This window comes from Rhincodon typus, chromosome 5, assembly GCF_021869965.1.
Source record: "Rhincodon typus isolate 14 chromosome 5, sRhiTyp1.1, whole genome shotgun sequence".
NCBI lineage: Eukaryota > Metazoa > Chordata > Chondrichthyes > Orectolobiformes > Rhincodontidae > Rhincodon > Rhincodon typus.
In genome coordinates this window covers 81,837,141-81,852,180 of record NC_063336.1, presented here as the reverse complement: position 1 = coordinate 81,852,180, position 15,040 = coordinate 81,837,141, and the positions used below count along the sequence as shown (strand labels likewise).

Sequence of the window (15,040 nt, the reverse complement as noted above, 5' to 3'; positions counted from 1 at the left end):
CGGAGTTGATTGGAAAGGGAAGCTAGCAGGGAAGACAGTGGATCAGCAATGGCAGGAGTTTCTGGGGGGTAATTTGGGAGCGCAGCAAAAACTCATCCCAAGGAACAAGAAACATACTCAGTGGAGAACAAGGCAACCATGGCTAACAAGGCAATGAAGATATACGGAAGCCAGAGGATTTGGAAGCCTTTCAAAACCTTCGGACGACAACTAAAAAACAATAAGGGAGGAGAGGATGAAATATGTGAGTAAGCAAACTAGGAACACGAGTGAGAGGTCTTCAAAAGAGTTGGGCAGCAGAGGTGAGTGTAATGGCCATCACTAAAGAGAAGGTACTGAGGAAGCTGAAAGGTCTGAAGGCGTACAGACCGGAAGGACTACACCCCAGAGTTTTGAAGGAGATAGCTGAGGAGATTTGAAGGCAGTGGTGGTGATTTTTCAGGAATTGCTGAAGTTGAAGAGGGTCCCAGAGGACTGGAAAATAGCTAATGTAACACCACTTGTTTAAGAAGGGAAGGAGGCAAGTCAGGAAACTGTAGGCCATTTAGCTTGGCCTCAGTCATTGGTAAGATTTTACAGTCCATTATTAAGGATGAGATTGCACAGTACTTGTAAATTCATGGTAAAATAGGGCTGATTCAGAATGGCTTCGTTAAGAGGAGGTCATGCCTGATCAATCTGTTCAAATTCTTTGAGGAAGTTATAAGCAAACTAGACAAAGGAGAGCTGGCAAACGTGATCTATTTGGATTTCTAGAAGGCCTTTGACAAGGGGATAAAGGGGTCTTTTTCAGGTTGCAGCTGGTGACTAGTGGAGTTCTGTAAGGGTTAATGTTGGGACCACAACTATTCACTTTATGCATTAACGATTGGGATGAAGGAACTGAGGGCATTGTTGCTAAGTTTGCAAATGACACAAAGATAGGTGGAGGGACAGCTGATGTTGAGGAGGGATGAGGTTGCAAAAAGACATGGACAGGCTAGGAGAGTGGGCAAAGAAGTGGCAGATGTAATATAATATGGGTAAGTGTGAGGTTCTGCACTTTGGTAGGAAGAATGGAGGTGCAGACTGTTTTCTAAATGGGGAAAGGCTTCAGAAATCTGAAGCATAACGGGACTTAGGAGTTGTAGTTCATGATTCTCTTAAGGTTAACATGTAGGTTCAGTTTAGAAGGCAAATGCAATGTTAGCTTTCATTTTGAGAGGGCTAGAATACAAAGGCACTGTTGTACTGCTGTGGTTTGTATAAGGCTCCGGTCAAACTGCATGTGGAATGTTGTGAGCAGTTTTGGGTTCCATATCTAAGGAAAGATGTGTTGATATTAGAAGGAATCCAGAGGAGGTTTACAAGAATGATTCAAGGGATGGAGGGCTTGTCAGATGAGGAGAGACTGTGGACTCTGGGTCTGTACTCGATGGAGTTTAGAAGGATGAAGGATGATCTGATTGAAATTTATAGAATACTGAGAGGCCTGGATAGATTGGATGTGGAGATGTTTCCACAAGTAGGAGAGACTAGGATCCGAGGGCACAGTCTCAGAGTGATGACCCTTTAGAACTGAGAAGTGGAGGAATTTATCAGCCAGAGGTTGGTGAATCTAAGGAACTCATTGCTGTAGAAGGCTGTAGAGGCCAAGTCATTGAATGTATTTAAAACAACAGTAGATAGGTTCTTGATTAGTTAGGCAATCAAAGATTATGGGGAGAAAGCAGGAGAATGGTTTTGAGAAACATATCAACCATGATCAAATGGTGAAACAGACTCAATGGACTGAATGGCCTAATTCTGCTCCTTTATCTTATGTTCTTAAAATCAACACAGGTCCATCATGAGAAATAAAATTTCATTGAAATGAACAATTGAGAAAATAAAAGACTTTCTCTGTATGGTGAATTTGACATCGCTAATATTATGAAGGACCCCATTTGTATTAGAGCCTTCTTCATATAAAATTCATTCCTTAATGAGTTTAATGAAAATTGTCTAAACTATTTCCATAATGGTCTAGTGTTCCAGGATAATTACTCACACAAAGCATATTGGAAATCTGGAATTCCTGTCCCCAAAAACCGAGGGTACCAATTCAAAACAAAACTAAGATAAATACACTTTTATTAAGTAAAGATCTTAAGGGTTAAGGAACCAAGACAGAATTAAGACACAGATCAGGGAAGCTGGTGGTACAGTGATAATATCACTGGACAGTTGATGTTCTGGGAACAGAAACATGGCTCAAGTCCCAGCAGCAGGGCAGTTTCCTTGTTCCAATCATCTTCAACAGCTGTATGAATAACTTTCCCTCCATCATAAGACCAGATGGGATGCTTGCTGATGATTTCACAACATTCTGCACTAATCATAATTTCTCAGAAGCGATCGTGTCCATATGCAGAAAGGACCAGACAATATTTAGGATAAGTGATAAGTGATAAGTCAAATTCACACCACACTAGTGCCACACAACTAGAGAGAGAATCTAACCATTTCCTCTTGGTTTTGCATGGCATTATCATCGCTGAAACCTCCACTGTCTACAATATGGGGGTTATCATTGACCAGAAATAGCTGGACTAGCCACATAAATACTGTGGCTATAATAGAAGGTCAGAGGCTAGGAATTCTGAAGTGAGTAGCTCACCTTATGTCTCCACAATGCTTTTTCACAGTCTACGAAGCACAAGTCGGGAATGTGATGGAATACACCACACTTGCCTGGATGAGTACTGCACCAACAACACTCAAGAAGCTCAACACCATCCAGCACACAATAGCCTGTTTGATTAGCACCCATCCACCACCCTGATCACTCACTTTCTCAATCACTGATGCAAAGTAGCAGCCAGGTGCACAATCTTCAAGTTGCAGTGCAGCAACTCACCAAGCCAACTTCCACAGCAACTTATAAACCCACGATCTCTACCACCTAGAAGGACAAGGGCAGCACCTGCATGCCAATGCCACACATGTAAATTTCTTTCCGAGCCATACCACATCCTAACGTGGAACTATATCATTGTTCTTTCAGGGTCATTGGTTCAAAATACTCATTTGTCAATACAATATGGAATAGTGGCTCACCTCTATTTTCTCAAGGCCAATGAGGAACAGGCAAAAAACATTGGCCTAGCCAGTGATGCCCACAACTCAGAAACGAATATAAACAACGAGAAAACCGTCATTTAATTGAACGGTGGAGTAGGCTCAAGAAGCTGAATGGCCTTGTTCTGATCCCTAAGTATCAATCTGAAAACAACTGCTTCCATTCTTTTGACATAAACGTCAACTAAGTTACAGTTCTTAGATTCAAGCCATTGGTTACATACTTAATCCCTTAATTACATTTCAGAGAGTGAACAGATCATAAAGATAACCAAGCATCTCTTTACAAAAAGAATCATTCAAGAACCTATGCCACAATTTTCCGATCAAACATAACCAGAATTTGGTACAAAAATAAACTTGTGTTTTTATTTTTAATAAATGGCAACAATAAAGTCAACTCTCAATACTGAACCCAAATCAAAAATATTCTTTAAAGATAGAAGTTTAGTATTTAGATGGTTTAATAACTTAAAACATTTGACTTTGTTGCTAATGAAGAAAATTATGTATTGTATAAATATCTATAGTCAAACAGGCCACAGACACTTCTTGTCAAATATTGGAACCAAGGTCTTTCAAAATAAAAGTGCAGACTGATATTTCATAGCGTGAGGTTTTAATTTTGATCCCTATAGTTTTAAATACATCTGAATTATTATCATGGTTTTATGCTCAGAAGAATTTTGTCATGTGGAAACATGTGCCCTTTCTGTGGGAAGTTGATCTGATTCACTTTTATTCTCGTTTACTGAAATTATATTTACGATGAATAAAAATTTGCTTTGTTTTTAATTTCATAGAATCCCTACAGTATAGAAGGAGGCCATTTGGCCCATCGAACAGCATCCCACCCAGACCTACCCCATTCCTGTAACCTGCATTTTCCATGGCTAATCCACCAAGCAGCACAACCCTGGACACTACAAGGCAATTTAGCTTGGCGAATCCACATCTTTAGACTATGGGACGAAACTCATGCAGATACAGCAAGAACATGCAAAGTCCACACAGACAGTTGCCCAAGGCTGGAATTGAACCCAGGTCCCTGGTGCTGTGAGGCAGCAGTGCTAACCACTGAGCCACCGTGATTTGCAATTCAATTTTTTGCATCAAATGTACTCACAAAACAATGCTGAAACAGTTTGATTGATTAGGGTGAAAAGATGGATACTTCAATTTTCCTGTGGCTGATGAATCATTTTTGCAAGGGTAAAAATGTGATTGATTTTTTGACATTATACTCACAGCATTTTTACTGAAGGCCTCTTGAATAGCAGCAGAATTCAAAGGCATCTCCTTGTCATCTTCTAGGCTCTTTTCAACATTAGCCATCCAGTCAAGTATTTCGTCCAAACCATCTTGAACACTCAGGGACCGTGTGAGAGTCATCTGCAGCTTCTCATTGCGATCGCTGGTCGATTTGGATAAATTCTCAAATCTCAACACAACATCATCTATCAAGAGACAAACATTGATAATATTATAGATCCTGTCACTACAATTGACCAATGAAGACAACCCAATGGAAGGTCGAGTATTTAAAACCCACTTCATTTTTCTTCTAAATGACTTTCAATCCACAGATGGCATAAAATGCACTTTCAGGAATTTTTTTTTAACAAAGGCATATCAGAAATGTATGTCCACATCTAGTTTATTACACACCCCAGATTTTTGCTGCATTACTACAGCCTCAGCTGGCACGGATCCAAACCTATTCTCTAAAGCTTTCTGCCTCTCTCTGTATTTAAAAGCTCCTCAAAATCTACCTCTGACCAAACATTTTGGCACTAGTTCTGAAATTGCCCTACACGGCCCTTGTTTAATGTGAACAATCAAGGAATGCATTATGTATTTTTTTTTTTATTATTTGTCATGGGATGTGGCCATCGTTGGATGGGCCAACATTTGTTGTCATCCCTAATTGCCAAGGATGAAAGATGTGGTGGGCTGCCTTCTTGAGCCACTGAAGTCCAAGGGGTGTAGGAACTACCATAGTGTTGGTAGGGAGATGATATCAGGAATTTGACCAAGTGAAGATGAGGGATTGGTGACATAGTTCTAAGTCAGGATTGTGTGTGGCTTATGGGAACTTGCAAGTCTTCATGTTATCTTGCATCTTCTGCATTTATCCTACTAGGTAGTAGCAGTTACAGGTTTGGAAGGTACTGTCAGAGGAGCTTTGGTGAGTTACTGCATTGCATCTTTAGATGGCAGACACTACTGATACTGTGTATTATGAGTGTGAAACGAGTGACTGGTGAAGGTGACAGATCAAGTGCCAACCAAGCAGGATGCTTTTTCCTGGATGGTGTTGTTGAAGCGGCATCTATCCAGGCAAGTGGGAAGTGTTCTGTCACGATTCTGACTTGTGTCTTGTAGATGATAGATACTGGAGAGACAAGAGCCAAGTTACTCAGCAGAATAGCAAGCCTCTGGCCTGTCTTGATAGATACAATATTTTTGTGGCTGGCCTGCTTGTTTTTTGGTCAGTGGGAATATGTAGGATGTCAATCGTGGGGAATTTTGTGATGGTAATGCCACTGAATGTCTTGAAACAATGGTTAGACTTTCTCTTTTTGGAGACAGTCATTTTCTGGCACTTGTATGGCATGAATGTTATTTGCCATTTATCAGCCTAAACCTGGATATTGCCCACGACTTGCTGCATATGAACGTGAATTATAATCTGATGTGGTGGTTAAAGAGGTTTATGGGACACTTGCCTTTATTAAACAAGGCAACAAGTAGAAGAGTAAGGACATTATGATGGAGTTTGTATATAATCTTAGTTAGGCCACAGATGGAGTACCGTCTGCAGTTCTGGTGGCCACACGATAGGACGGATGTGATTGCACTGAAGACTGTACGAAGGAGATTGTTGCCAGGGGTGGAGTGTTTGAGCTGTAAAAAGAGACTAGATAGGCTCAGATTGTTTTGATGATGAGAGAGGAATAGATAGGGTAAAAAAGAAGAAACTTTTCCACTTCGCAGAGGGGTCAATAACCATGGGGAATAGATTTAAGGTAAGGGGCAGAAGGTTTAGAGGGGATTTACAGAAGAATTATTTCACCTAGAGAGTTGTATATATTGGCGCTCACTGCCTGGAAAGGTCATTGAGCAGGAATCATCACAACATTTAAGTTAGTATTTGGATGAACACTTGAAATGCCATCATACAAGGATACGGCCAAGTGCTGGAAAATGGGACTAGAGTAGATGTGTGCTTGATGACTTGGCACAATGAGCAAAATTGCCTTTGACACTGTATGAGCGAGGCACAGGGAGAGGGGGAGGGGAAAGAGAGACAGAGACAAAGAGAGAGGATTACTCTTTCTGACACTGATGTTAGAATGCTGAACTCTTGAGCGTAAGAATAGCTTAGGCAAATAGTATTTAAAATTAATAGCATTGAAATTTAAAGGGAAGTGAGATTAACACATCAGAGACCAGATAGGATATTCTGATAATGTAAATGAAGAATGTTGGGTTTACGGAAGATTGTGTGCAGTACGACCGTCAACAGTGACCAATCAGGCTGAATGTCTTATCTTTGTGCTGATCGTTCTGCACACCAATGTATTTGATCTGAAAACATACCCACATTATCTTGAATTTCATCACGATTCAGCAGGAGATTACCATCGGTATTCATAAGTGCATCAACGGTTTTCCTTAGCTTTTCTACTGTGCTTTGGTGTACAGACATCTGACCCTGCAGATCCTATTCATAGTAAAATAAGACATTAACTTGGGTTGCATGAGGAAATATGATGTGCTAAGAAAATTTGAGCAATTATTGGAGAATGTACAGGTTTCAACCTTGACTTGCTCCAGCTGCTTCTGTAGGTTTTTGGGATCTGCAGCAATGGCCTCCGTCAGCTGAATTTTTGCAGCTTCCTCGGTGACTTGAAGCCATGGTAGAAGGCCTGCTGAGATTTCTTGGTATTGGCTGTACTTATCCACCACATCTTTGAGATTTTTACCCAAGGAATTACACTGGGGGAGAAAAGAAATTAAATGAAAAATATCAGACAAATAGAACACAATTTGTTATCAGTGGCTTTACTGTTCTATGTAAATATAAGCGAGCAGCCACACAGTCCCTCAAGCCTGTTTTGCCATTCAAGATGGCCATTGCTATTTCTTAACCTCAAATTCACTGTCTGACCTGATGCCCAGAATACTTGATTGATTGATTAATTAATCTTTAGGCTCTTTGTTCTACCTGTCTAAGTCTTGATTGCACTCAATGACTGAGCATCTATAGCTCCCTAGGATAAAGTCCTGAAGATTCACAGCTGTTTGGAGTGAAGAGATTTCTCCTCATCTTCGTCCTAAATTGCCAGCCCCTTATACTAGACTGAGCTTTCTAAATGAGGGAAACAACTTGTCAACATCTGTCAGAATTTTATACATTTCAGTTGCATCATCTGCCTTTCTCCTGAAAGCCAGGGGATGCAGGCCCATTCCACTCAATGTCCCCTTATTAAGCAATCCTCTCAACTCAGAACTCAGTCTAGTGAACATCCCCAAGGAAAATAATTTTTTTGTAGATACGGAGGCCAATTGTGGTCTCACCAAAGCCCCGTAGAATTGCAGCACTACTTCATCACTCATGGAATCCAATCCCTTGCAAAAGTGGTCGTCAAACCAATTTCCTTCCTAATTTCTTGTTACCTGAATGTTGACTCTGGATTTTGTATACAGAATTCCTTATTATACTTTAACAAAGTTTATGTACTTTGCTACTTGAAGACTTTGATGAGAAAATATAGTCCACATTGTATTACTGGCTGTAGTTTCCCACATGTCTGCTTGCCAGCATTGTAGCTATAAATTAAACATTTGAACAATGAAACCATTTTTCAAGCTGCTCTGATTTGAGGCTGATGTCAAAAGCTAATTGATTCGTTATTACTTTCCTGCATTCTCCAACAAAATTAAAATTCATGGGCAAGTGCCTGAGAGTAATGACATCCAAAAGTCAAATTCACCAATGTAAAAAGACTCAACTCTGAAAAACACACTTTAAATGATGAAGAAAAACAATTCAGAAAGAGAACAGTTCCTGGTTGTTCACCAGTTCATTTGGTTGGGTATAAAGTTTAAAAAAACTTCAGAGGCAATAGGAAGGAAGGGAACAAAGAATAATCTCAACAAGCATCTGTACAGCATTCTTCTCTGGAAACATATGCAAGTTACAGAAACAAGCCCTTCAGTTCAACTAATCACATACAAGCAAATAGCTCTTATCAAGTTTTACCACTCTGTTCCCATATCCCCTCAACCACTTTGCCTTTATTCAATGATTCAACCTAACAGTCAATATTGACATGGTTTCTGCTTCAGCCACTCTTGGAATTGAACTCTGACTTCAGAATTCACCATGTAAAGAAGTTTCTACTGCCTCTATTCAATATCTCTTGCTTAATTTCATATTAAAATAATATTGACAGCATAGAAACAAGCCATTCTGCCCAACAGGCCTATCCAAGAGGTTCCATTCCACAAGAGTTAATTTATCTACACCTGTTAAGCATATTATTCAAAATTCTAAGCCACCACAAAACCAATATTTCAGATCCAAAGCATACAATCTTGCCCATTGACCCATGGGGGACATTCGAATAAGTAACAGGAAAAGAAGGTTCCACAAATATTCCTATCCTCATCCATGTGATAAAAGAAGAATGGTTCCCAAAAAAACAACTGCACCTTATTCTCATTAATTTGCCTGTCACAGATGCACTATCAATAATAGTATTGATAGCCACAACCACACAGTTCTTGCAGATACAAGGTTCCATTTTAACTTTGAAGATCATATTGTGCAGCACTACTACTGTGTTAAATTTGATAGATTGAGAGAAGAGATAGCAACTTGAATCAAGGCATCCACGAGGTACTGTAGTCAATGGCAGCAGCACTGTATTCAACCACAATCTATGATATCACAACCTGACATATCCCCCACTCTATCACTATCATCAAGCCAGAAGATTAATCCTGGTTCAATGACAGAGCAGGAAGGCCACTGGATATTGCAAAAGCAGTAGGCACTGACAACATTCTGAAAATAGTACTGTTACTTACCCTTCAGAACTAGCTGCTCCCTTAATCAAGCTGTTCCAGTGAGCTACAACATTGGCACCTAGCGAACAATGAGGAAGATTGCCCAGACATGTCCTGTACTCAAAAAGCAGGCAAAATTCGACCTGGCCAATGACTGCCTCATCAGTCTACTCTCGATCATTAGTAAAGTGATTGAAGTAGTCGTCAACAGTGCTATCAAGTGGCACCTAACTCCGAGGTCCCTATGTTCTACAACACTACCCAAGGCCCCACCATTAACTGTAAAAGCCCTACCCTTGTTTATTGCACCAAAATGCAATACCTCACATTAAGGATGATTCTTGAAGACCCTTCTTAAAAACAGAACTTACTGACCAAGCTTTTGGTCAGCTTGCCTAACAGTCCTGAATTTGGATCTATATCTGCTCTATCTTTCATCTAGGGACCACTGGGATATGTTTTCTTACATTACTGACATTATATAAACATAGATAATTGTAGTTGTTTCATTGCTCAATTTAAAGAACTGCGGAGGCTATAAATCAGAAACAAAAACAGAAGTTACTGGAAAAGCTCAGCAGGTCTGGCAGCATCTGTGAAGAGAAATCAGAGTTAATGTTTCAGGTCCAGTGACCCTTCCTCAGAACAGTGCCTAATGCTGGCTTATGCACGGAGAGTCTGACACGTGCCGATTTTCCAACAGGACCCACTGAGCAATCACAGGCAGAAGTTTTGGATTGATTTGTTTTATAGCACATCAGATGTCAAGTTGACTTGCAAACCAACATTAGCAAATTCACCACCAAGGACAGTTGTCAATCACACAAATATCTGAGTCTTTGACTGAAAATCATTGTGCATGGGACATTGAATCAATTAAACCACAAAAGAAGATTCACATCTATTGAGTGTTTCTTCCACTTGCTAATGCCTTGACTGTGCTCACGTTTCTATAGATAAATATTACTCAAAAATATTCATTTCTATTTGTTAAAGTAAAAACCACAAGTAACCTCTGAGGTGACAGCTGGGTTACCACATCAGGCAATGCCATCTAGTGGTCTCAGATATTGTCGTAAAGTGCTGCATGTTGAGGATGCAAGTGAAAGGAAAAGAACCTTGCATTTATATACGAGATAGTAGGAACTGCAGATGCTGGAAAATCTGAGACAACAAGGTGCAGAGCTGGATGAACACAGCAGGCCAAGCAGCATATTAGGAGCAGTAAGGCTGACGGTTCGGGCCTAGACCCTTCATCAGAAATGGGAGAGGGGAAGGGGGTTCTGAAATAAATAGGGAGAGAGGGGGAGGCGGATAGAAGATGGATAGAGGAGAAGATCGGTGGAGAGGAAACAGACAGGTCAAAGAGGCGGGGATGGAGCCAGTAAAGGTGAGTGTAGGTGGGGAGGTAGGGAGGAGATAGGTCAGTCCAGGGAGGACAGACAGGTCAAGGGGGCGGGATGAGGTTAGTAGGTAGGAAAAGGGGGTGCGGCTTGAGGTGGGAGGAGGGGATAGGTGGGAGGAAGAACAGGTTAGGGAGGCGGGTACGAGCTGGGCTGGTTTTGGGATGCAGTAGGAGGAGGGGAGATTTTGAAGCTTGTGAAATCCACATTGATACCATTGGGCTGCAGGGTTCCCAAGCAGAATATGAGTTGCTGTTCCTGCAACCTTCGGGTGGCATCGTTGTGGCACTGCAGGAGGCCCAGGATGGACATGTCGTCTGAGGAATGGGAGGGAGAGTTCAAATGGTTGGCGGCTGGGAGGTACAGTTGTTTATTGCGAACCGAGCGTAGGTGTTCTGCAAAGCGGTCCCCAAGCCTCCGCTTGGTTTCCCCGATGTAGAGGACCGCAATTTCTCCCCCTCAGTGGTCGAGAACGCCCTCGACCGTATCTCCCGCATTTCCCGCAACTCATCCCTCACACCCCATTCCCGCAATAACAACCAAAAAAGAATCCCCCTCGTCCTCACGTACCACCCCACCAACCTCCGGATCCAACGCATCATCCTCCGACACTTCCGCCATCTGCAATCCGACCCCACCACCAAAGACATCTTTCCCTCCCCACCCTTATCTGCTTTCCGAAGGGACCACTCTTTCCGTGCCTCCCTTGTCCGCTCTACACTCCCCTCCAGCCCCACCACACCCGGCACTTTTCCCTGCAACCGCAGGAAGTGCTACACCTGCCCCCACAGCTCCTCCCTCATCCCCATCCCAGGCCCCAAGAAGACTTTCCACATCAGGCAGATGTTCACCTGCACATCTGCTAATGTGGTATACTGCATCCACTGTACCCGTTGTGGCCTCCTCTACATCGGGGAAACCAAGCGGAGGCTTGGGGGCCGCTTTGCAGAACACCTATGCTTGGTTCGCAATAAACAACTGCACCTCCCAGTCACGAACCATTTCAACTCCCCCTCCCATTCCTCAGACGACATGTCCATCCTGGGCCTCCTGCAGTGCCACAACGATGCCACCCAAAGGTTGCAGAAACAGCAACTCATATTCCGCTTGGGAACCCTGCAGCCCAATGGTATCAATGTGGATTTCACAAGCTTCAAAATCTCCCCTCCGCCTACTGCATCCCAAAACTAGCCCAGCTCGTCCCCGCCTCCCTAACCTGTTCTTCCTCCCACCTATCCCCTCCTCCCACCTCAAGCCGCACCCCCATTTCCTACCTACTAACCTCATCCCGTCCTCCCTGGACTGACCTATCTCCTCCCTACCTCCCCACCTACACTCACCTTTACTGGCTCCATCCCAGCCTCTTTGACCTGTCTGTTTCCTCTCCACCTATCTTCTCCTCTATCCATTTTCTATCCGCCTCCCCCTCTCTCCCTATTTATTTCAGAACCCCCTTCTCCTCTCCCATTTCTGATGAAGGGTCTAGGCCCGAAACGTCAGCCTTACTGCTCCTATGATGCTGCTTGGCCTGCTGTGTTCATCCAGCTCTGCACCTTGTTGTATCTTGCATTTATATAACCTCTCGCACAGACTCAGGACATGTTATATTGATGAAACACTGCATTCAATGCAGCAAACTCCCACTCAAATGTAATGACTTGAAGGTAAGAGAGGAAGCAGGCAGCCCCAAGGTCCAGTGGTGAGAGAGAGAGCAGGTAGCACCGATGCAGAGAGAATGGGAGCAGGCATACCGGGGGCCGGAGGCCAGAGAGGGAGCGGGCAGCCCGGGGGCCGGAGGCCAGAGAGAGAGCGGGCAGCCCGGGGGCCGGAGGCCAGAGAGGGAGCGGGCAGCCCGGGGGCCGGAGGCCAGAGAGGGAGCGGGCAGCCCAAGGCAGCAGTGGGGGCGAGGTCAAGCCCTTGTGAGGAGTGCGAGCCCAGCATGGCCAGGTGCGTAAGCATTGTGATGTTGAATTATTAACTGTATTTCTTTATTCTTCTACATTTTAGTAAGAAAGATTGTAATGTTTAACTTCTTAACTTGTTTTCTTTATTTTCCTGCTCTGTACCAAGATTTTGTGCCTAGGCACCTTTGTACCTCAGATGGCACCGTCAGTGGCAGCTTGTAAACTTTTCACTGTACTCATGTAAGTGAGTACATGTGACAATAAAACTATTTCAAATTCTGATTAGCAGCTTGACAGATGAGCCTTTTCACCTTCACGTTCACCTGAAGAAAGACCCACAAGCCCATCTTTGGACTGTGTTATATGGCCCCTGAAGTGGGGTCTGAACCCATCACAAACAAAAACAGAAACTGCTGGAGAAACTCATCAGATCTGGCAGCATCTGTGGAGAGAAAGCAGAGTTTGAGTCCACCGAACCTTCTTCAAAATGCTTGAACTTATCCACTTTCTGCCTCAATGAGCCAAGACCAAATTAAAGGTAGGTAATCATTAACCATCACCATTTTAGCCTCTACTGTCTTGTTAAATCATCTAGGAAATCAGATTTCCATCCTGTAGCTGAAAGCCTTTTCAAACAAAATACACAGTATTTGTTTTACTTCATGCTAAGTGCTTCCTTCAACATGAGATGAGTAATTAAGATTAAGTAAATTGGTTACAGTCTGGAAATAAGAGACTGGCATTCAGTTAAACTTAAGGTATGAATATAATCCCAATCTGACTATGCAATTATGCATTTATCTCCCAATATTCATTGCAGTGCACAGAATGTTTTTGCATGAGTATGGTGCAAGGTCTGTGTGCCAAAAATAAATCTAATTTTCAATCTTTACATACTGACTCAGTAGCTTCACAAGTAAATCTTTGACTGTTATATCTACATAAGGCTGGAGGACAGAAACCTCAGGTGTATTCACTGTGATATGATGTTACTCTTGATATACCCCTTGGGAATTAAATAAACTTTGAGCTAAAGGCACCATGCGACATGATTCCCCTTCACCAATGAAAATGAAGGCAGTGCTGGATGAAAAACAGAATGACATATACCCAGCCAATAATGAGGCTAAAGGTCAATGAGTTCCCTGGACCCGCTGCATTACATCCTAGAATGTTAAAGGAAATAGCTCCAGAGGTAGTGGATGCACTGTTAATAACCTTCCAGAGATCCTTAAGACTCTTGAAAAATCCCACAGGAGATAGCAAAACTACCATTGTCAACTTTATTTAGAAAGGAAGGAGACAAAAAAAAAAGTAACTATAGACCAGTTAGCTTAACACCTTTCTTGGGAAAATGTTAGCGTCTATTATAAAGAATGGAATGGGAGATATTTAGAAATAAATAATAAAATTAAGCAGAGTCAGCATGACTGCAAACGAGCAGAAATGGTGTCTCATAAATGAATTACTCTTCTTTGAGCTGGTAACAAGCAGAATGGATAAAGGGAAATCAGTTGAAGTAATATATTTGTATTACCAACAGGCATTTGATAAGGTACCACATATTAGGCTATTTAATAAAAGCCCCTGGTGTTAGGGGTAGCATACTAACATCAATAGAGGATTGGCTACCTAATGGATAACAGAGAGTTGGGGTAAATGGACATTATTAAAATGGCAGCCTGCAACTCGTTGAGTGCTATAGAGATCAGTTCTGGGACCACAGTTCTTTTACTATATATATTAAGGATATACATGACAGAAGTGAATGTACAAGCACCAAGTTTGCAGAAGACACTGAAGTAGGTGTGAAGGGAAGTGACAAGGATGACATAATGAATTGATAGAAGGAGATAGGCAGATTAAGTGAGTGTGCAAAATTCTCAGCAGATGGAATATAATGTGGGAAAATATAGGGTCATGCACTTAGGCAGTAAGAATAGAAGAGCTGGATATTATTTAATTGGGGCAAGACTACAGAAAGGTGCAGCACAAAGGGATTTGGGAGTACTCATATAAGAATCACAAAAAGCCAGCATTCAGGTTTAGTGGGTATTGGGGAAGTCAAACAAACTGCTGCCCTTCATTGCAAAGGGAATGGAGCATGAAAATAGGTTAAACCATTGCTAAAATTATGTATTGCATCAATCAGACCACATCTAGAATACTGTGAACAGTTTTAGTCCCCTTATCAAAGAAAAGATATGCTGGAATTGGAGGCAGTCCAGAGAAGGTTCACTGGGGTGTTTCTGGATATTGAGGAATTTTCTTTTAATGAGAGATTGAGTAGATTAGGCCTGTACTCATTGGAGTTTAGAAGAATGAGAGGCAATCTAATGGCAACATTCTTAGGATGCTTAACAGGGTAAATGGTGGAGATGTTGTTTCTCCTAGTGGTAAAGACTGAGACCAGAAGACACAATCTCAGAGCAAGGGGCTGCCCATTTAAAACAGAGATGAGGAGGATTTTTTTTTCTCTCAGAGGATAGTGAATCTGTAAATTCTTTACTGCAAAGAGCAGTTGAGGCTGGGTTGTTAAGTAAATTTAAGGCTGAG

General features: G+C 42.1%; 1 protein-coding gene across 5 annotated transcripts in view; it reads right to left on the bottom strand.

Moving 5' to 3' along the window:
* Positions 1 to 15,040, bottom strand: part of dst (dystonin) — a 536,191-nt gene that overhangs the window by 192,833 nt on the left and 328,318 nt on the right. For all 5 annotated transcript variants that reach the window (XM_048596444.1, XM_048596445.1, XM_048596443.1 and 2 more), the window contains 3 exons: positions 6,925 to 7,101; positions 6,703 to 6,826; positions 4,348 to 4,556 (listed from right to left, as the gene is read on the bottom strand). In XM_048596444.1, coding sequence (XP_048452401.1) covers positions 4,348 to 4,556; positions 6,703 to 6,826; positions 6,925 to 7,101 — 510 coding nt within the window. The remainder of the gene's footprint in view (positions 1 to 4,347; positions 4,557 to 6,702; positions 6,827 to 6,924; positions 7,102 to 15,040) is intronic.